General features: G+C 36.4%; 1 protein-coding gene and 1 long non-coding RNA gene across 7 annotated transcripts in view; one reads left to right on the forward strand and one right to left on the reverse strand.

Annotated features, from left to right (window-relative positions):
• The window catches only part of LOC139757395 (uncharacterized), a 136,187-nt gene extending 135,513 nt beyond the window's left edge, over positions 1–674 (forward strand). For all 6 annotated transcript variants that reach the window (XR_011714612.1, XR_011714615.1, XR_011714613.1 and 3 more), the window contains exon 6: positions 592–674. This is a non-coding gene — a long non-coding RNA (uncharacterized lncRNA). The remainder of the gene's footprint in view (positions 1–591) is intronic.
• Positions 1–22,077, reverse strand: part of LOC139757455 (multiple PDZ domain protein-like) — a 963,136-nt gene that overhangs the window by 608,517 nt on the left and 332,542 nt on the right. The window contains exons 12-17 of the mRNA XM_071677982.1: positions 16,811–16,915; positions 12,003–12,428; positions 11,056–11,229; positions 10,425–10,592; positions 8,442–8,681; positions 4,752–4,982 (exon numbers count right to left, since the gene is read on the reverse strand). Coding sequence (XP_071534083.1) covers positions 4,752–4,982; positions 8,442–8,681; positions 10,425–10,592; positions 11,056–11,229; positions 12,003–12,428; positions 16,811–16,915 — 1,344 coding nt within the window. The remainder of the gene's footprint in view (positions 1–4,751; positions 4,983–8,441; positions 8,682–10,424; positions 10,593–11,055; positions 11,230–12,002; positions 12,429–16,810; positions 16,916–22,077) is intronic.

Below are 22,077 nucleotides of genomic sequence, written 5' to 3' on the forward strand. Positions count from 1 at the left end.
TCCCAAAAGTACAAAAGTAATTCCAGCTTCAATCCAGGTGGTGGAAAACAACTTTTCTTCTCTGCATATGACATAAAAAATAATGCCTTTCAAATTTATAGGTAAATAGTCTCATTTGGTATGAAATACTCATTTATAATCAACCACTTCAATCAGCAAAACTGTTCAATCTAAAGAAAAGTTTACGTCTCAAAAATCATGAAAGCAACTTATAAAGAGAGAATACGATTTTTTCTTTGTATCATTCACTATTTACCATACCTACAACAGCAATGCTAATCATAAACCATTTTTGACTTGACATTTCATAACTATGACATTACCCATAGAGAGCTTTTCTCTACCAAAAGTACTTTTATGCAATCCAAGAACTATACTACAGAAACAAATCTCATTCTACAGCTTTCTCATTTTGGGAGGCTGGTGTACTTTCCCTTATCTAACTATTATATATTCATATGCTAATATCAAGGCAAACATTTTCAATTCAATGAATCATCCTAAGAAATCATTATGAAACAATTTTCCTGTATTTTAGGTTATATACCAGAGAAACCATGACTACTACTAATCTATATATCTTCTTTTCAGATCTGAAAGACAAGAAGAACCAGAAATGCCTGCCTAACAACAAAAAATGTATATATAAATATATAAATAAGCACCAAACTATTCATTTGCATTATTTCTTTAAAACTCCTTAAACCTATCATCTTAAAGAAGTTAATTCATTTACACAAGTTCCCTACAGGTTGGTTCAGGAAGTATAAGTGATTGAAAAAAAAATTATTTTACAAATTTATTATTCAACAGTATAATCAGTCAAGCAACAGTTTCGTACAGAGCAGAACGTAAGGTTTTCAGATGTCAGATTTTCCCATTATAATTCTGTATTCAAAATATAACATGCCCAAGGACAATCAAATAAAATTTCTTTGACTAATCTGACTTCACATACACTAAACAAAGAATAAGGAACAATACTGACGTTATCTCCTAAGCCAAGTAATCGCACATACATTGGGACTCACACTAGGTAAATCTTCATTCACGCCAACGAGATTCATATTAATGATTCACATGAGCAATAATAAAATTTTCAAGTAAGGATGAAACTTACCTTATTATGACTCAATTCATGCATTTTACAGTATCAAAATATCTTTATATAATTATATAAAAATCTCTCAGTTGAAGAATATCTACTTACAATTGAAATGTGAACACATTATGATGATTGAATACAACAGATCGGGATAAGGAGCATTAGTGAATGCTATGAACTACCAAAGTAAAAAATATGAATGAAAAATCAAACCCTACTCTGCATCCAGTAAAATATATATCAAGAAACATTCCATTCCATAATACCCTATTATTATGCGACAGAGGTCAATAATCATGAACATTTGATATCTGGTAAATAAGATTTCAACAGGGAAAAATCTTATTTGCACTTGTCCTTGTAATGATTAATTGACAACTTCACATGCAACCAGAGTAAGAAGGCAGTATAATTCCAAAAGCAAAATAAAACTAGAAAAAGGGCTACAATGGGACAAACAATTTATCTGGACAAGATACAAAGTTGGCAAGTACCATGCTAGGCATTTAAAACCTGTATTTTCCTCAAATGCAATATTATATATATATATATCTTATATATATATATATATATATATATATATATATATATATATATATATATATATATATATATATATATATGCAACCAAGTGTGCAATTTTGCCTGGCCAGATGTTTGGACCCTTAATTCCACTAGACTCACTTCGTTGGTATGATGCACATGAAATGAGTGGCAATAAAACTTATCCTAAGTCACACAGTTACCATGTTAAATGTTCTTTTCTAGAAAGAGAGAAAAAAAAGGACATCCCAATCACAGCAGTTTCCTTGCCAAACACTGACACCCTAACATTTAGTAAAAGTTCAATAATTTTGTATAACAGCATAATCTAACTTTAAGAGCAGGTTTGACAGTGACTCATCAACCGTATATGTCATTAAGCTGGTCCCTGTGCTACCCCAGCTTTGCAACAAATGCAAGTCATGTGGCCTTAAAGTACATAAAAGAACATGGTGCTGCACTTGCAAACATCCACAAATGTAAAAATGCTCCAGGTAAGATATCAAAGCAAACAAAATCCCTTCTTTGTTCACTGGTGCTACCTGGAGCATTCTATTTAGAACATACCAGCAATTATTTACAAAACCTGTTAAAACAAATTTCTTTTAAACTTAAGCTTGGTCTGATGGGTTATATACATTTCACTTCACACAAGCATCAGCAGAAATCAAAATTTCTTACTGGCACTTTCTGTGGCTTCACTCAAGTGAATTTTTTCATTAGTGTTCCATTATATTTAATAAGTATTTCCATTAAATCAGCAAGAAAAAATTACCGGGAGAATAACATATCACAACAACTAAAGAAAGCAGGAACAAAAAGGTCAATAACTACTTTAAATGATTATGATCCATTCCAAAGAACTTTTCAAAAACTGAAATAATCAATGACAAGAATCATGCTAAGTGCATGACACCTTCTCATGAAACATGCCACAGTTACATGATTGCTATGTAGCCAATAATGACTCAAGGGTAGAATGCTGAGACATTCCTCATCTCACTCAAACAAGCTTTGACACTCTTTACTTTTATATGTCTTTACCCTGTTCATTCTGGGACAACTTTTCCACCTCCTCAAAAGCTTAATCATTCTCCTCCTTGTCCACTTTATATCATTTCTTGTCTCTTTTTGTTTCAATCATGGTCTGGCCTCCATCAGGATTTCATGTATGTTACCAGAACCTCTGATAAAATGTATCTATGAGGTATGCATATGTTCATGTATATGTTCAAGCAAAAGGTAGAAGTGGGGAAGGAGTACAGATGGGGGACATGAGAATAGTAAAAGGGCCACGGAGAACATACAGAGGGAAAGAACTGGGGAGACTGGTAGAAGCACTGTGTCATTGTGCACATGTACATTTTTAAGATTATAATGGGGTGTCTCCTTTCAGTATATCATACATAACATAGTGTGGGTGTGCATGAGAGAAGAGGTAGTTTGTTCTTGAAGCTACTTCACTGTAGCAAGAAATGGCAGTTATGAAAAAATGTATCTGGAAGTTATGGATGAGTGTAAATAATTAGGAGTCAAGTTTAGTATTTATATAGTAAGCTGAAAGTACAATCATGCACAGAAAAAAAATTTGGGGTGCACTGAGAGCTTTAGTGAAAGATAATTTGGGTGAAGAGAAAGCAATATGCATGCAAGAAGGAGTACCTGTCCCAACACTGCTGTACAACTCAGAAACCCATGTGTATATAGGTCATGAAAGGTCATAAATTAAAAACAGTAAAGATGGATTAGAGGTATAAAACAGTTGGAATATGCAGAGCAGAAAGAATAAAGAATGAAGATGAGAAAGTTGTGTCAAGAAGTCATTATGAAGATGCATGAATTGAAATACTGTTGGATGGTATGCAGTATAGTACATAGCAGATGAGATATTGGTCAAGACACATAAAAGCATAGTAGAAGGCTCAAAGATGAGACTTGGATCAAAGAAGCAATGGACAGACACAGTGAGGGAATAGGATCATTTCAGATGAAGATATTAAAGATGAATGATTAAATCAAATGCATGGAAGGTATTCCACATATGGAAGTGGCGTAAAGGGAGACACCATTCTCAAATGACAAATTAACTTGTGCACAAGCTAAGGATGTCTGAGTGATGTTTGCTTCATGCACTCCATCACAATACATTGGGAATGAAGTAATAGTAAAAGATGATAAAACTGCATCAGAATAACTGAGCTGTGAAGTCAATGTAACTGCATTTCAATGAAATCCCAAAAGGCAGGGCAATTTGTTCTTCGGATATATAAAGAAATTATAGCACAAAATTTTGAATCATTAACCTTAATGTGTGTCATATCCTAAAAACGAAAACTTTTGAGTGACAAACCATTCTGCATAAAGTAAAAGTTATATATAACTGCTGACAAGTCACATGATCAATATTTATTAAGTAAATAATAGCTGGTATGCAAATTTTGAATGACAAGACAACTATCCAAGGCTTTATAAGACTTCTGTATGACTTTGTTGTGACAGCCACATAAAAACCCAAATTGTCACAGTCATATAATCAACAGATCACAAACAAAGGGATTTAGTATATCTAAATAAAGAGAATAATGAAAAATCTAAGGGCATGTGGTGGACCATCTCCAAAAGACCCATTAGTTGCACTTCTATAAATTCATTAGGATATATAACAGCAGAAATAAGTTTTAATCAAGAGCCAACTAAGGCTTTTATCAACAATATCAGGATCTTAGGGTCCCAAAATGGGTTAATCCTTGCTATCTATGACACATGCAAAGACACTTTGGATATCCTGTAACTAATATGTGGTACAAGAAAATTAAATTCCTAGACAATTTCATTTTCCTTCCCAGACAATAACAGTGTCAATCAGAAATAGTAAAGAATCATTCAGAAATCTTAATGAGAAAGGAAAGTTCTGCCCAAGACTTTCATTAAAGTTTAAGCTAGCAAGGATTAGCCCAATCAGCATGATAGACATGCCTTAGAAACTCTCAGACTTGACAAGTGCAGAGCTTCCTGGAGACACTCCTAGCAGCCCTGAATTCTCAGTCACAGTTTGTGAACTGTTGCCATCAATACCCTCTATAGGATCCATGGCACTACTCACCTGACCAGTTGACTCCAGAACGCTGATAGGTTTGGCAACAGCAATAGACACAATGCCTTTTGGAGCTCCCTTAAGGGCTGCCACAGCTTGATCAAGGGTTGCATTTTCAAGATTGGTTCCATTTACAGCAACCAGGCGGTCACCAGGAATTAGACGGCCATCCTTTTCAGCTACTCCTCCAGGAACTAAAGAACGAATCACAATAACAGTCTCTTGTGGGTTCAGGGGATCCTGTAAAGCAGAAAAAAAGGGCTTTCAGATAAAAAAAACAACATGTAACTGTACATACTAATTACTATCTATTTATCTATACCTCTGATGTCTGTTCCAACTGGAACTCCCTCAGAGGGGTGGCCATGGCAAAAGTCTTCATAGCTAAAGAACTTAAGTGCCTCTTCTTACCCTTTAGTGCCTCACCCTTAACAGGCCACTAGCAAAAGGTAAAGTCTAGCAGAGTGTTTGCAGAGGCTCCTAATCTAATGACTAACCAATGTTCTAATGACTACTATCCTTTTCCTACCTACTACTTCTACCTAATGTTTCTGCCCAATCATCCTGCCTAACTGTTCTCGCCTTTTATAGACTACTGCAGCAGGGTAATCTATTCTAGCTTCCCTTAGAGTGTCAAAATCTTTGTGACCTCTAATGAGGCAGCCTCATTTAAGGTGACCTGGCATCTCGCATGTCACACCGGCAATACGCATTATACACTGCGTTCTGGGTCACGCTACTCAACCTACAGCAATACAGGCACTCTATCATTAATAATACACAAATACGTATGTCATACGACCTTTAAACAATGAGAGAAATGGCTAAATGTACGAGATACCCACCAATAAATCTTCTTTAATTTCATCCTGGCAACCCACATCTCTACAGAAGTGCCCGCAGGGTTACCAACTTCCAAGACATAAATAAATAAATAAATATATATATATATATATATATATATATATATATATATATATATATATATATATATATACATATATACACTGTGTTTCTGGGCATTCCTTTAATACAATAGTACTGTACATATATATTTTGTGTACTTAGTATGTATTACTCTTCGTAATACATACATATGGTGTGTTCATTCAATTATCTCAATTTATATCATGATACAACAGGAATGGAGGTAAAAAATATAATGAACGTGCAATAAGTTTGCTGTCAATGTGTAACTCGTAGTTACAAACGCACAATCGCCGGTATTTGGGTTATCAATTTGTATTTAATAAATGATGCAAAGGTTCAGCAGTATTGTAAATAATACATACGATATGCAATTAAAAACGTTATTAAAAGCTTCTGATAATTGCAATCCTATTATACCTATTGTGGATAAGGCAATAATCACATCAGCATTCATGAAAAGATCAGTATTATGGAGAAATATGTACATACATATGTAATGCAAATAAATGGAGTTTTTTTCAGTCACTCACATCTCCCAGGAACTTTAACTTTCCATTCCTGACAACTGTTTATATGATCAACCGCATGCAGCAATTTTTATGATAAATTCTCCATATGTTGTTGTATGAAATGGAGTCTGGCTTAATCGCCTTTGGCTGCTGAAAGCCATTAAATCCAACATTATATGCAGCTGGCTATAAGCCACACTGTCCCTAATATGACGGATTTAGAATCCAGCGCCATTGCGAGGGCGATAAACAATTTATTGCTGTACTGTCAAAATGCAGAATTAAATTTGTTACCAATAGCATGGTCGATGGCACAGCATTCACTGTGGAACGTTTCAATATAAACCATGCTAGGGAACGTCCCTCATTAAGGACAAAACGTAATAAATAAAAATTGGTCGTCTGTGTAATCATTAGGAGATTAATTTTATGGCAATTAAGCAGACAATCCTAATCAACTTTACCCCCCAAGAAGGAATAAATTAAATGTGGATAAGTTAACTTTGGTTCGTTTATGTGAGGGTTCCCAGCCTTATCATTTAACAAATTACCTTTCAGTGATGGTGATGAGGCTATAGTCAATAAGATGATTCTTTTTCCAACTCAACAACAACAACAACAACAAAGTGAAGTATACATATACATACATACATACATACATACATACACACACACACACACACACACCGACCGATCTCAGCCTCTCCCTAAACATCAATACAATCATCAACACAATCATGATAAGATGAATATTATATGCTTACTGTCCTTCATCCAAACACAAGTCAAGAATAAAATGAACAAAAACGAGAAATTATGCACAGATGGACGTCAACCCAGCGATCTGTCCGATATAAATAAGAAATTATTTGCGTCGCGAGATAGTAAATGATGATTGATATACTGGACAGAACTTGCGAATAATATTAATAACTGAAGTGTACTACACTGAGGTAAATCATGAGCACTGATAAAAATATGTTGTTCCCAAATCACGTCTGGCATATTTCTTTAATCATAATCAGACGATTACTCATAAAGTTACAAAGGTAATCAAACAGAAATATATCAATTGATCTTTTCCAGGGACTACATTAAAAAAAAGGAAAGTGACAATAAACAGATGATCTACGATGGCGCAAATGTAAGTCGTATGTCTGACATGTGACAATGATAATACAGATATCAATAATATTCTGCTGTTAAGATCTTTTCTCTTTTCATACTTGACCACCATTTCTCGTGTTAATGCCAAGAAGAGACGAAGAAAGACTGCATTCGCTAACACCAATTCCCTAGCTGTCATGTGCAATGTATCAAAACCAAAGCCCACAACCAAGCTTGACAGACCTTTCCACGGTTTCTCCCGACCGCTTCACATGCCCTTGTTCAGTCCATTGACAGCACGTCGACCCCTGTATACACCATCATTCCAATTCACTCTATCCTGTGCAAACCTTTTACCCTCCTGCAAGTTTGGACTCCGATTGCTCAAAATCTTTTTCACTCCATCTTTTCATCTCTAATTTGATCTCCCCATTCTTACCCCCTCACCTCTGACATACATATCTTTTTTGTCAACCCCATCCCACTCATTCCCTCCATATGTCCAAACCATTTCTAAACGCCCTCTTCGGCTCTCTCAATCACTTACACGCCTAACTGTTTGAGAGTTTTTACCCTACTACTTCCCCTATTTCAAAACCCTATCCATCCAACAGAAACTCAGAGTTGATGAAATCTGAGGTACTATAATTAAAATGCCCCACCATACTTAAAATACATACCACAGAAATTCTATGGATACCAAAACCATTATCTTCTACCATATTTCTCCCATGCATCCATCTGCAATTTCACCCGTGTATGCATGCACAAAAAGCCAGTCTGCAGTTTGCTTTTCAGATATGAGGATGGTGAAGGCATAAATTTGGATTGGATTTGCTGTTATCTGCACAGATGGCAAGTCACTTTGTTGGAATGTGTTATTCGCTTCAAAGGGTTTACAACATATGAGAAGTCTGGGTTGTACTGCTTCCTACACCTGTGTGCTTTTTATTTGTGTGTGTGTAAGTGTGTATAAAGAGAATAAGCATGAATTCCAAGGAAAAGAATCACTTTTTCAAAGGCAAGACAGTATATACAACTGTAAGAAGATAAGCTGTGTCCATGGTAATTTGAAGAATTCCTAAATACATAACCAAACCAAGCATGTGGCAAGCAAACACTTCCCAATCCATGAAAGAGCTAGAACACTTACCTGATAATCAAGAATTGAGAAGCCCAGTCCTCTGTCTCCTTTTGTAAGTTCAATAATCTGGCACTCTGAGCTCCACATTGCAAGGCCTGTTAAAGGTTCCAAGCTACGACTTTTCATACGGTTGAAAGAAGTGTCATTAGTTGCTGCTGTGGCTGAAGATGCTAAAGAGCCATCAGACTTAGCCTTCACCAAACGTTCAGATCCTGGGATGAGGTTCTGCAGAGATCCACCAAGAATATTCTGAAACCGGAATATGAAGTTCAATGAATGATCCTGAAAATTCCCAGAGCTTTAAAGTTACTATTCATGTAAAGATAGACGAGCAATGAGAGAACATTTAATATTGGCAGGAAGTCCAATGCAAGGACGAAGGTAGGAGATGAAACAATAAATAGGGGGACTAAGAAGAGAAGACAAAGAATAAAAAAAAAATGTGAGCAGGTTGTAAAGGCTAATGGAAACAATACTCAAAGTTCATTTACGAAAACATGAGAACAAATGACATCATAAGTGCAATGAATGGAGGTAAAAGCAGACTGTTTTCTTACTATGTGGGTTTTAAAACAGACAACATAAGCCACAAAAACTGCAACACAGAATAAGTGTTAGCAGCAGCTAACAACTAAAAAGGTACTGCTAGTACAGAAAGAATTATAAAGCATATTCTAATGTATAAGGTATTAATTAAAATATAAAAGAGCAAAATTACAAGGGTGGATGAAAAAAAGTATATGCAAGGATACGAAAAGAGGTAAGCTGAGGCTAAATGAAAGTCAATAACTAATAATAACATGAACTTGCAAATAAAAGTACAGGATCAATTAACCAAGAAAATCTTTCCTACTTCACATATTCAGCTCATTCACTTGAAGCAGTTTCATCATATGATCAAATAATAACCATGTAACATCCAGTCACCTATCACTCCCATATCAGCACACCTTTGCCACTTTCAAAATAAATCAATGCATGGAGATTCTCCCTTGTTATCTTAGTTACCAAATGTCTCCACGATTTGAAATGTTGGTTAACCAGCCAAAATGCTATAAACAGTTCTAAGGAATTCTTCATCCTTGTTTGGCTATATCAAAAGAGAAAGAGACAGCAGTTTGCATGCACTAAGAAAAAGAGAATGTAAAAAAAGAAGAAATAAACTGCAGTTGAGACAAGAAAACACAAAGTACAAAAGGAGACATTCACAAGCAGGGAAATAAAAAAAAATAACTTTATAGTATAGTTCAGTATTATATATGAAACTGACTATATCATTTTTGTTAATCTTCCTTTACAGTAAAAATCACACCTTTTGTAAGTTCACATATTCAGACACCTGAAGTCAGTAGTCTCTAATATTACATAAGACATCAGACATGTCTCATGTCACTGTATAACTATGAGTTGCATTTCAATTTAGTATTCTTCAACATACAAGCTTGTTCCTTTTTATAAATTCTGAATACTGTTAAGTGTAGCAAAACTCCTTACATATCTGGTGCAATATATCCAACTCCACAACACTCCTAAAAATGTAATCCATATGTTCACAACAGCTTTCTGCTTTCATTACCTATATATCTATTCATATTATGACCTCTCCCTCTTCAATACAGCCAGCTCACTTTTATTGAAGTTACTAAATTCTTTTGTTGTATGCAATTCTTATATCTTCATCTTCAACAAGGACCTGATATTTTTTTGATCACTTCGATCAAAACAACATTAAATGCATATATTCCTAAAGTGTTCAATCTATTTTCACGGAAAGCATTCAGTGTAAGACTACAACAGCTGAACCTTGTAGAAATTTATGTGATAACTTTAAATACTAAGTGCAGCTTAAGTCATGCACAGGAAATTAAAAGAAGAATTAGATATCTGCTAATAGTACCATAATATGTTAACTGCATGGAATGACAAAAAATAAGAATTTACACAGCCTAAACTAGATCAACAACACAAATATAATAACAATAAAATGCCCACCCTAGCAGCAAAGGCATCACGATCAGCTGTGGGTGCATCAATTGGGTGTAGAGGTGGAGGAGCCCCTGGGGCACGGCGACCACAAACTAGTCGTACATATCGTGGGAGCTCCTTTAGGATACCAACAACTTCCAGGTGGTTCAGCCCAAGCAACTTCTGCCCATTCACCTGAAAATCAAACCATAATTAGTTGATAAATGATTCCTGAATGAAATAATTTCCCAAAGGTTTGCATATTCCTCAGCCAGTAATACTATTCTCAGATATCATGAAGTCTTCTTTATCACAATGGAACATATGTGATTCATACTATCATGAATATCAAGTCAAACATTGGCAAAAGGGACTAAATATACAATGCATCTAACAACTAAACAAAACAGACACCTGAGCTCTAGTTCAAGAATGCCAAACTGCAAAAAAATAAGTCAATAAAATATAAACATGTACTAAATGCACACTATGTTTATACATCCTAAACACATTTCATCTCACCTCTGGTCAGAGTAAAAAAAACATGGCATTCATTCACTCATACTCCTGGTTTGCTTTACTGATACACTGCACATGGTGCAAAACATAGTAGTTTTTAAGGAATATACTTCACTGGCAAACAATCAAAGGTATTTACCTCTAGCAGCTCATCACCGCTGCACAGACGTCCATTCTTTCCAACAGGTCCATCAGGCAAAATAGAACGAATGTAGTGATGAGGACGAACTTCCCTACCACCTTCTACATCCACAGTTCCTTCCAGACTGATGCCTAAGCCACCCCCTTCTTCAAATTTGCTTAACTGGGCAACCTGAAAAACATTAATAACTAAGATAACAGAGACATTTTAAGTTATCATTGGAGTCTGATCTGCTCTCAGTCACTAACTTTTTGTATATACCTAGCACTGTACACATGAATCCAATATGCAAGCTTTTAAACCTCAGGTGCAATTGTCAAAGAGGCATCTTAAATTCAGGGTAATGTATGCAAGCTTTCAGCCATATCCCACACTCTGAATGTCACATTATCAAATCCAGGAAGGCATCAGTGATTCATTATGCTGTGTGCCACGACAAGTATGTTTACAAGTACAAGGATATGGTACTGTATTGAACATTACTGACATCACTATAGCAAACAAAATTTGAAATGCACAGCCATGACCATAGCCCAGAAGTTTAAACTTACTGCTTGAAATGACATATTCTTTAATTGTTTGAGTGCCTATTCCACACTAAATGTTGTAATTTCTAATTTTGTGTCTATATTTTGGAATAATTAGAGAAACTAAAGAGACTCATGATTACAAACAAGTTATATAATGTATTCAGAATAATATCTAGATCCAATTCATAACCAGAATAAAACTGCTAACCTTGCTATAATAAGAAACTAGTTTTAAAATACCCTCATAATTTCAGTTATCACAAATCAGGCTTAACAAAATTATTTACATCATGCATATGTACGCATACTACTATCATATTTTGGACTGATATTATCTTTGGTGAACACTGTGCAGGTGTGCATGTAAAGTTTCTTTTTCATAGGTAATTTATGGATACTATCTGTTTTTCTTACCACAATCTCAAATTCATGTCCAACAATCCTTGACCATTTTCGTTCAATAGCATTTTCCACAGAGGGTCGGAGATCCCCAGAGTAGTCGCTGTCTATCATCAACTCAATGTCTTCAAGGCGAACATCAGAATTAACAATGCCAGAGGACAATGGAGGGACATCAGATGACAGTTGAGGGATGGTGGATGACAGCTGAGGCACATTGGTGGTGGTCGCATAGGAGGAGGTAATACCAGCAGATAAAGCAGGAGGCTGCAGCGGCTGGTTCGAGATGGAGGGGAAGGTAGGCACGTCGGCGATGATTGTTGACGAGGAGGTAGGCGGGGAGAGTGCTGGGTTGATGGCCTCCATGAGCGAATCCTCTCCACTCAGTTCTAATTCTCCAAGAGCCGAGCGTATGGCCTCACTGCTTGGAAGTTCACCCAACTGTTGGAGATTATCCAATATTACCAATGATATAGGAATCAGCTCATTTAGAAAACCATGTCATACAATGATGAAACTCCTTCAAAAACTGCATTAAAAAAAAGGCAAGGACATATGTGCCGGGAGGGTCAAATCTGAAGAAGAAATTGAAGGAACTGTGCTACAGCTGTAAAATATTTTCATACACGAGTTGATGGGTTTACACTAGTATGAATATGAACGTGCACTCATGCAGCCATGAACACTGGTGAGCTTAGCTTAAGTATTCAGCCCTGTCACAGGGGGTTTAGAGAATACATCACAAAATTTATGTATCAAGGGAGGTATATGAAAATCTTTAAGCACCTTGTGATATATGTACTAAACTTATGATACAGTAGATTTTATGATTACCCCAAAATCCTGTAACTTTGAGACACTTAAATGAATAAAAAGATGGTTTTGATGAAAATGAAGAATACCTATTTTGACCTATGGTCATAGAAATATAAATCTTGTTCGTATCAAACAACTTCAAGATTAATTCATAGATCACATGACCAGGAACACTGGAATATCTTTATAAACTAATAACTGCAAGACTGAATATACAATAGCAGCAGCATTGCGTGTACAACTTGTTCAGATATCTACTCATCGGGAGGACTCCCTGCTTTACACCTGATTGCTCTTTGTAAATTATTATAATCTAACTCAATAGAAATATTATCTGTAACTAATAAATACAAAAAAGCCTTGGTTATGGATTGATCATGATATAATCTAAAGTTCAAAACAAGTGAGATGAATTATGAAATACTAAGTGGCCATATGCATGATGAATCTAATATGAAAATGCAAATATTAATTTCCAACTCATACTGCACAATGCAAGTATGGATGGTGATCAATTTGCAAAACACAAGGAGATCTGAGGGGAACCAAAGGAAAGGTTGATGACAAAGAATATAGAACCATAACATGGTTTAAAAGTGACTAAGGAAATGAAACATGAAAATAAGTATGGATGTGAAAGATACCAGTCTCAAGGGAAAGGCATCGTGAAAATGTGCTCAGTTCTACAAAAAAAATATATGTACAAGTTTTACAGCTGGTGAGAATAAGACCATGAGTTTACAATGAATGAAGTCTGCCTTAACTGAAGGAAAAATATAGAGGATCACATTCTCTCTCTCTCACACACAATTCACATACATATACATACTTAAACAGATTGAGGACAAAAACTTTTCCTGCAACACAAAAGCATGTGAAAATCAGTCAGACAAACACATTTATTCCTGCTCTCTTTATTTCTGTTTCTAACACCACACTTACTCATTCTTTCCCTTGTGCAAACATCAAGACTAAAAGGCTAACTAATATGCATTACATTACTGCAGCATAAAGGAAACAACACCATTAACGATATCTATGATTTTTAGTGAGTCACATCCATAATATTTGAACATCCTCTGGTGATAATAAGGAGGAAACATATAAATACTCATTACATATACCTATACACTGAACTACCATACGAACAATCAGGTACATTGCAATGCTGTGTAAAATTAACAGGTCACACCATTCATGGAAAAAGCTGCACTTCTCAAGATGTGCAGATGACACAAGTTGTGGACATGACGTTCATGCTGAGCGAAATGTTATGGTGGTTAACCCCTATCCCACAAGAACATGACCCTAGACTGGGACAAGAAGACTCATGAACACAACAGTATGTCCCTTGGGTGCTGTGGCAGTGGCCTCAAAACCAAGCCTTCAAAATTAGGTCAAAGGCCAGTCCATCACACCCATGAGCAATATCAATGTGCTCAAGAAGTTAATCAAGGTATTAAATAACACAGGGACATAATCATGAACAAAAAAACTCCTGCTGCTGAAGCACTATCACATAACTAGCTAACTAAGCCACCTGATCAAGTACTGAAATCCAACATCTGTAGAGGTAAATGCTTTTCCCCAGTAACTGCCACAAATCAAGTTAACAACATGCGATGTTTCACCTATGACTTCTCTCTTGAAGTCTGTCCTGATACATACTACTACATAATCTGAAATCAATAGCAAAGTCAATGCTTCATTCTCAATAAAAAGAGTCACTTCATTCTTCCACACCCAACCTGAAAGTGGTTGTCCACTGCAATATAATTCTTACAAGACAAAAGATTTTACCATTATATATGAACATATACATATACTTGATGTACCTATTAGAAAACTCTATCCAGCTCTATAACCCAATGTTTGCACTGTATCTTGCCAGTTTAACAGAATGTACTGGTCTAAGCCCTTAACCACTTCCTTAACAAATAAATTGTTCTTATTATGAACAAAAAGGATTGCTCTAACACATTAAATAGCAATGAACATCTATGAGCAGGTAAAATCATTCAGTCAACTCCCATGCAGAGTTCAGTATCAAACTATCACAAGCAAACAACACAAAAACAAGCACCAAAGAACTCTTCATGAAACCTGATTGACTCAAATGAACTGTAAAGATGCATGTCAAAAAATCATATGAATGAGGAGTCGGAGTCAAAAACATACAATGAGCCAAACACATGTATCAAATGCAGAAAGAAACACTAATCAAAAACTACTGCGCAGATAACTATCTTACAAACACATTCGTGCTTGAAGGCATATCTGTTCTTATGGTGATAATTGGATTCAATGCAATTGTCTTTTGCTCTGATAATTCTTCCAATCAGCAAAAGTGTAAACATCTTGATATATTGTAAAGGGAGGTTAAGTTATATTAAGTAATAAGGTCTAGTTAAGGTAGGTTATTAAGGAAATCCAAGGATGTAAAGAAATCTTGCAAAATATGCCATCTCTTTTCACATAACCACAAAAATATCTGCCACTACGACTTAAGAGTTAAAGGGTCTGCATAGGCCTAGCCTTATATTTACTCATGTCTAGCGGGTGCTCAAGAGTCTCAAACAAAGAAATTTTTTCATCTAGAATCTAGACCTCTGCATAATCTCAAAAAATTTCCTTTGAGGTCAACTTTTATTTTGTAATGGTAAGCCTCTATTACATCTCTCTGTAAAACACACTATTACAGTGCTTATCTTATCTCTGTAAGTTTCAGAGGCTAAAATCTGAGTTCTTTACGTTTGAGCAAATAATGTAAAGTTAAGATGAGGATGGCATTATCTTACAGTCGGTGAATTATGTTAAAAGCCTGCATCAGATGTGATATGCTTTAAAATCTTCATGCGAAGCTTGGTTAGATATGCAATTCCAATTAATAACAGATTAAGGAAGGCATATACAGCTCTTACATAAATATCCAGTATCAGAGCACAGACTAAATGAATTCCTATATGTTTGAAAAATTCAAGGATACTATCAATTATGCGAAAAAATTAACATAATGCCAAATCTAGATATAAGAAATGAGGGAAAATAGCAAAACATAACTCTATGACAAAACACATCATGCTTACACAGAGTCACAGTGTTCCATATGGACCACATCATTTAGAAGTAGATCTAAGATCTAAGAATCCTCCCTTGGAATTCTGAGGCCTACCAGATATAAGTTTTCCAAGAATGTGGTTTTATATAAAACATTATAGATCTAAGAAATGGGTATTACAGGGAAACTTGTAATGGTAAACTGAGAGGACAATTTTGGTATGATGTGTATTTCAACTTATTTTCCTTAACAGTATCAATATCATGGGAAATACTAATGTCTTGTGGGAAAAACTTTTCAATGTAAGTCTCCCGCGAAATGCAGGGTACTTGGCAGACCTAAGTCCGTAAGCCATGTATATTCATGTTGAAAATAACATGATACACATATCATATGAAAATGATATCAAAAATATTCTGAAAAAATAAGAATTACATATCAAGCACAAAATGCCTTAAAAAATCTCAAAAAGGGACATTCAACAGGTAAATGCAAACCTTCATATGATCACATACATCACCATTAACAAAAATCTTCAGTACAGTTCTAAAAACAGTGAAAAAACTGCAGAGGTTCCTCCGCACACATGCCGGTGCAGTGTCCAAGGTAGAACAGTTTGCAAAACCACAAATTGTATACAAGGAAACCTCCGAATATACACATACTTATGTACGACCATGTTAATTGGTGCACACACTGATAAACGACATGTTTTGTGCAAACAGAGGTGGGGACCAACGTCAAAATTGTGTAGAATGAGGAACTGCACATGAGAGGTCAGTGCACGCATGCACAAAAGTCCAAGTCAAGTAATGTGCACTGAGCGATCACACACACATACACACACACAAGGGCACTGTGCAAAGGATTAGCATTATGCACAGTAGGGAAACACACAATGGGGTGTTCTAAGTGTTGCGGATGTGTGAGGGGTGTAGTTTAGGCTCACTTGGTTTGTGTTGGGCGGGGCAGGGCCGGCAACGCTGGCCTGGCGAGAAGGCCCAGCACGGAGAGAACCCTTGTTTCTATGCTTAGTGCTCGACTTGCTCACCTGCTGCATGGTTATGCACCGCCATTAGTCTAGACACCCATCTTTCTTCGGTTTACACACTATACATAACAATCAAAATAACCTTTCATCTTTCTTTGGTTTACATACATGATAAAATAGTTAATAACCTTTCCTCTTTCCTTATACTAAACGTAATGAAAAAATAATTATGATAAAAAACTTTTCATCTTTCTTTAGTTTATGTACAATCCATACAAAAAACACAAGTTTATATAGGAATTTTAGGAATGCAAATCTAAAGAGCATATTCTAAAAACTTTTATGAAAAACTAGCTATAAGATATTGAAAGCAAAAAGCTCACACAAAATTATAAATGCTATTGTTAAAAATTCTGTAATATTGTCTAAAAATACAAATTTTGCAAAGAAGCTACATAAATTTTTCTAAATTACAGTAATAAGGAACAATAAAGTACTACAAATTTCTACATGCAGTCAATAATAATCATTCAAGATCTATAATAGCAAATCTGTAAAAAAATAAATTCATACAATAAATTGCTGAAAATATAAAGATTTGTTGAATTAAGAACATGCAGTGTTTGTGATAAAACTTTGTCAAATATACTTTCAGACATGTGCTGAACATAAGACTGGCATATACCTTTGGACCCTTATTGATGGTAGGCTTGGTTAACAATATTTTCAGACAATGCTGAATTTTCACACCCGTGTTGGTATAAAGACTGTCATTTATACTTCATGACAAGTAAATGTGCTTAAGTACAGTAAAACAGGTTTCAATGCATTTTCGTCTCTTTTAATGACATACGAGTATCACTCTGAACCACAAAGCTCCAACAAGAATTCATAATGGGGAAAATGTGCTTTTCTTTACAATGTTGTGGCATCTGGTCACATCTGGTCAAGGTACAGAGCTCTGTTCCTGCCATCAAATACATCAGACCTGGGTAATACAATGACCAAGCCAGCAACACAAGACTCAGCTCAGGTGCTTGGATAAATGTAATTACTACAATTCTCCCTCTGACTTCCCAAAATGCAACCCCTTATTGTTGATCATATATTTTGGTTGTTGTGAAGTAACTCAATTACTCATCTTGGCTGTAGTCTATCTATCCATCTATATCCTTGATGCCTGTTCCCACCTGGAACTCCCTCACTTAAGCATGTGGCCACTGGCAGTAGAGCCTCCATATTAGTGAAAATGGCTGTAGTATAGTAGTTAAATCATTACTTTACCAAGAAAACAAGAAAATCTAAATACTGTTTGTAGTGAATCTAGAGACTTTCCCCTGTATTCTTACTTTAAATGTCAAATGCTGATACCTTACCATCTTTAGCATAATCTTGCATCTAAAGCAAGCCTCTCCCATTCAGATTTCAATTCATTACTATTCAAGAGATGAGTAATCATGAGAGAGATCTATCTCGCTTGTCCATTGTGGGGCTGAATTTCTCACTTCTGTCCAATGATTGAGGCAAATGCATGCATAGCAACAGGACAAGAGTATATATATATATATATATATATATATATATATATATGGAGCGGGGGGCTGGAAATCCTCCCCTCTTGTTTTTTTTTAATTTTCCAAAAGAAGGAACAGAGAATTGGGCCAGGTGAGGGTATTCCCTCAAAGGCCCACTCCTCTGTTCTTAACGCTACCTCGCTAATGCGGGAAATGGCGAATAGTTTGAAAGAAAGAAGAAAATATATATATATATATATATATATATATATATATATATATATATATATATATATATCCTGCATCAGGAGCCCCTTCTATCCTAATGAGGCTTCTAGAGCACTCAGGAAGCTGGCCATATTTATTTGGGATCACAGGTCATAAACTATTGGGATGTATGTGCGTTTATGTGAAATGAGTGCAAGCAGAGCCCAGCAATACCTCCCCCCCCTCTCTCTCTCTCTCTCTCTCTCTCTCTCACACTTCTGAAGTAGATGCGTTTTCCTCCGTATTTATCACCACCCAATGATTGTTCTCCAAAACTTTCTTGGCCTCTTCAAGTACCTTGAGCACGAAGGCACGACTCATATGGAGTGAGTCAAAGGACAGCCTGTCATACCAGACACATCGTCGTGCTCAAGGGCCTCACGATCGATGTTCATGCGCTTCAAACGTTACATTTACAGGTGTAAAGCTGAAAATGAACGACACATCCACTACATCACGCTGTTGCGTTGAGTACGCACATTGCACGAGGACGTGGGTGAGGAGAGGCCGTTCTAAACGTGCCAAATTCAAATCGTAACCTGATCAATCTCTCATGATTTATGCATGACACCTGCATCCTCCCGCTCCTTCTGACAGCTCTACCAATGACAGATGGAATCTCTCTCTCTCTCTCTCTCTCTCTCTCTCTCTCTCTCTCTCTCTCTCTCTCTCTCTCTCTCTCTCTCTCTCTCTCATGCGCACACAAAGGCGTTATCTATCCAACTATGGTACGCTGAACAACTCGATTACTCTTACACTACAGATACCTGGACAAAGGCGCTAATAACTGGAACAATGATGCAAAGAGGACAAACACAGAGCCTGCAATCGGCAGTCTTTGGAGGACAGCTTGGCTGGCTAATACATCACTAAAATATGTCTGGCTTGTAGATATCATATTAAATCGTTAGATTAACACGAGTATAAATCGGCGTGGGATGAAGATATCACAGAATATAAGTGGCCAACCATGAAGACAGCAATGAACCGTTAGGCAGATCAAAATATATCTTTCCCATCAAGATAGAGATGATAACACACTACATAAATGTCCTGCATGAGGATATTAATGAAGCAGGACATAATATCACATTACATAATAATTTTGCATGGGGATATCACGGTGAGTTAATAATCAGTAAGATATCAATAAAAATGTATGAAATCTAGTTATCATAAGTGAATGGTGTAAACCTTTTGATATTTACATAGTAAAAAAAAAAAAAGAAGCCCAATGATAAAAAGAACAATGACATATAAATAGGAAAATATATCCTGAAAATAAGTGCCATAAAAATATTCCTCCCGCAAATACACATTCCAGGAAGCGCGAGTTATATAAATTCCCAAACATCCAATAAATATAATGACCTCATTTGGCCCTAACAAAGGTTAATGACTGTCCCCTTTTTTGAATGGGCGTCTGGTTATGGAACCTTCACAGTGCACGGTTAAGTCCTAGACACGACATTACGGCCCTTGAGCACGACGATACGACCCTTGGGTAGTTTGACGTGTTTCGTGACCTGGCCCTTAATTAAGGGTTTGGTCAAAGGCTCGTCTCTCTCTCACACACAAGGGTCGTAGAGTTGAACTCAAGGGTCGTAACGATGGCTCGTGTCGTAGTTTTACGCTCAAGGAGTGTCGAGCTTTGTTCAAGGGGTTTTATATATATTTTCTGAAATACAAATAACGCTAATAAAGCTTAATCAAAGCATTTATATAAAACTCTTGGCAGCAATAAAGAGATGCAACTTCTTCCTCATATGGAGAAAAAAAAAATATATACGAAAACCTTAAAAAAAACTTTTAAAAAAATGCCAGTCAATGTTTTTATTCCATGAAACTACACCACTGATCATCTTAGACCGCCGAGGCAACAGTGTTTTTTCCTCCCCCCTCCCTCCCTTTTTTCTCCCCCCTCCCTCCCTTTTTTTCTCCCCCCTCCCTCCCTTTTTTTTTTTTTTGGAAAACACGTTTAATTTCGTTTTTTGTTATGGCTATGACGAAAATGGAATCGCTTGCTCAGCCTGGCGTTACAGCCACCCTATCACAATCCAATCCATCTAACAGAAACGCGGGACAAACTTCACAGCAATACGACCTACACGTAACTGATGTTAAAAAAAAAAAAAAACGATGGTTCGCTGATCACACGGCCTATCGCATACTACATATCAGTGGAAAATTATAGTTCATGTCTCTATAATCATTTCCTACTTACTGGGAAGGTTAATCAATGGCGGGACGAATTTTCCCGTCTCCAACGCGTATTGTCTGTCATCCGTGTGAGATCTCGTTCATATATAACCTTTAACCACGAGGGTACGACCCTTAAGTACGACAGTACGACCCATGAGTACGACGGTACGACCCTTACTAACAACGACGGTGACCCTTAGAACGTAAATAAGGCCTTCAAGATATGCTATCTTGGCCTTTAACCTGACCCTTATCTTAAAAGCCCCATACAGAAGGATCAATTCATTTAGGTGGGTATCCATAATTCATTTTGTTTCCATCTCAGGACGGGGTTTGGCGGGTCACTATAGAGTGTAATCATCATCGAGGGACAAAAATCAATATTATTATAGAAAATAGACGAAATGGCGATGAGAACAGCCCACCATAACTGGATTCACCGGAAATGCCTTGTTGGCGTTGCAATACATGGCCGTCCACACCCACACACAGTCAAGTTCTCCAATATCGTACAACACCAGAGGCACAAACGCCTTCATGCTGGCAGATGCAGCAGTAGAACTAATAAAGTAAAAGGTGTTTACTTTAATCACATCGTTAAATATCTCTCAGCAGAAAGTAAAAATTAAGAGTACGAAGAGAGATGGCAATGTGTGTGTTGTCAAATATGGCAGACGACCTTGTCAGTGTGGGAAGGATAAGTTATAATAATAATAATAATAATAATAATAATAATAATAATAATAATAATAATAACAATAATAATAATAATATCTACTTACATACGTGTTGACTTTATTCGGGTTTTCACATTCGTATAGAATGACAGACTAAGCTAAATATTACGTCTCACGTATATTCTTTGCCCATTTTTATCTTCCATCCAACACGATACACTGTTCGTAGCAGCTTTTCTGTCCCTTGGTAAATCATACGTTCGACGCAGATGGCTGCGTCTGCAGAGTTCCTGGTAACGACACCTAGCCACTACTGGTTCGCTTCACATGACAATAATAATAAAAAAAAAAGGTTTCGGACATGGCCAAGGTTGGGTCCAAGCCGTATCACATGCACGTTCTCTCTCTCTCTCTCTCTCTCTCTCTCTCTCTCTCTCTCTCTCTCTCTCTCTCTCTCTCTCTCTCTAACGTTTCATCATCAAATCGAGTTAGGCTGGAGCTGCTGCTGCGCGCGTCCACCCTGAATCTGCTTCAGACTGCCAAAAATACGAGACTCCACATCTAA

Source organism: Panulirus ornatus, chromosome 26, assembly GCF_036320965.1.
Source record: "Panulirus ornatus isolate Po-2019 chromosome 26, ASM3632096v1, whole genome shotgun sequence".
Taxonomy (NCBI): domain Eukaryota; kingdom Metazoa; phylum Arthropoda; class Malacostraca; order Decapoda; family Palinuridae; genus Panulirus; species Panulirus ornatus.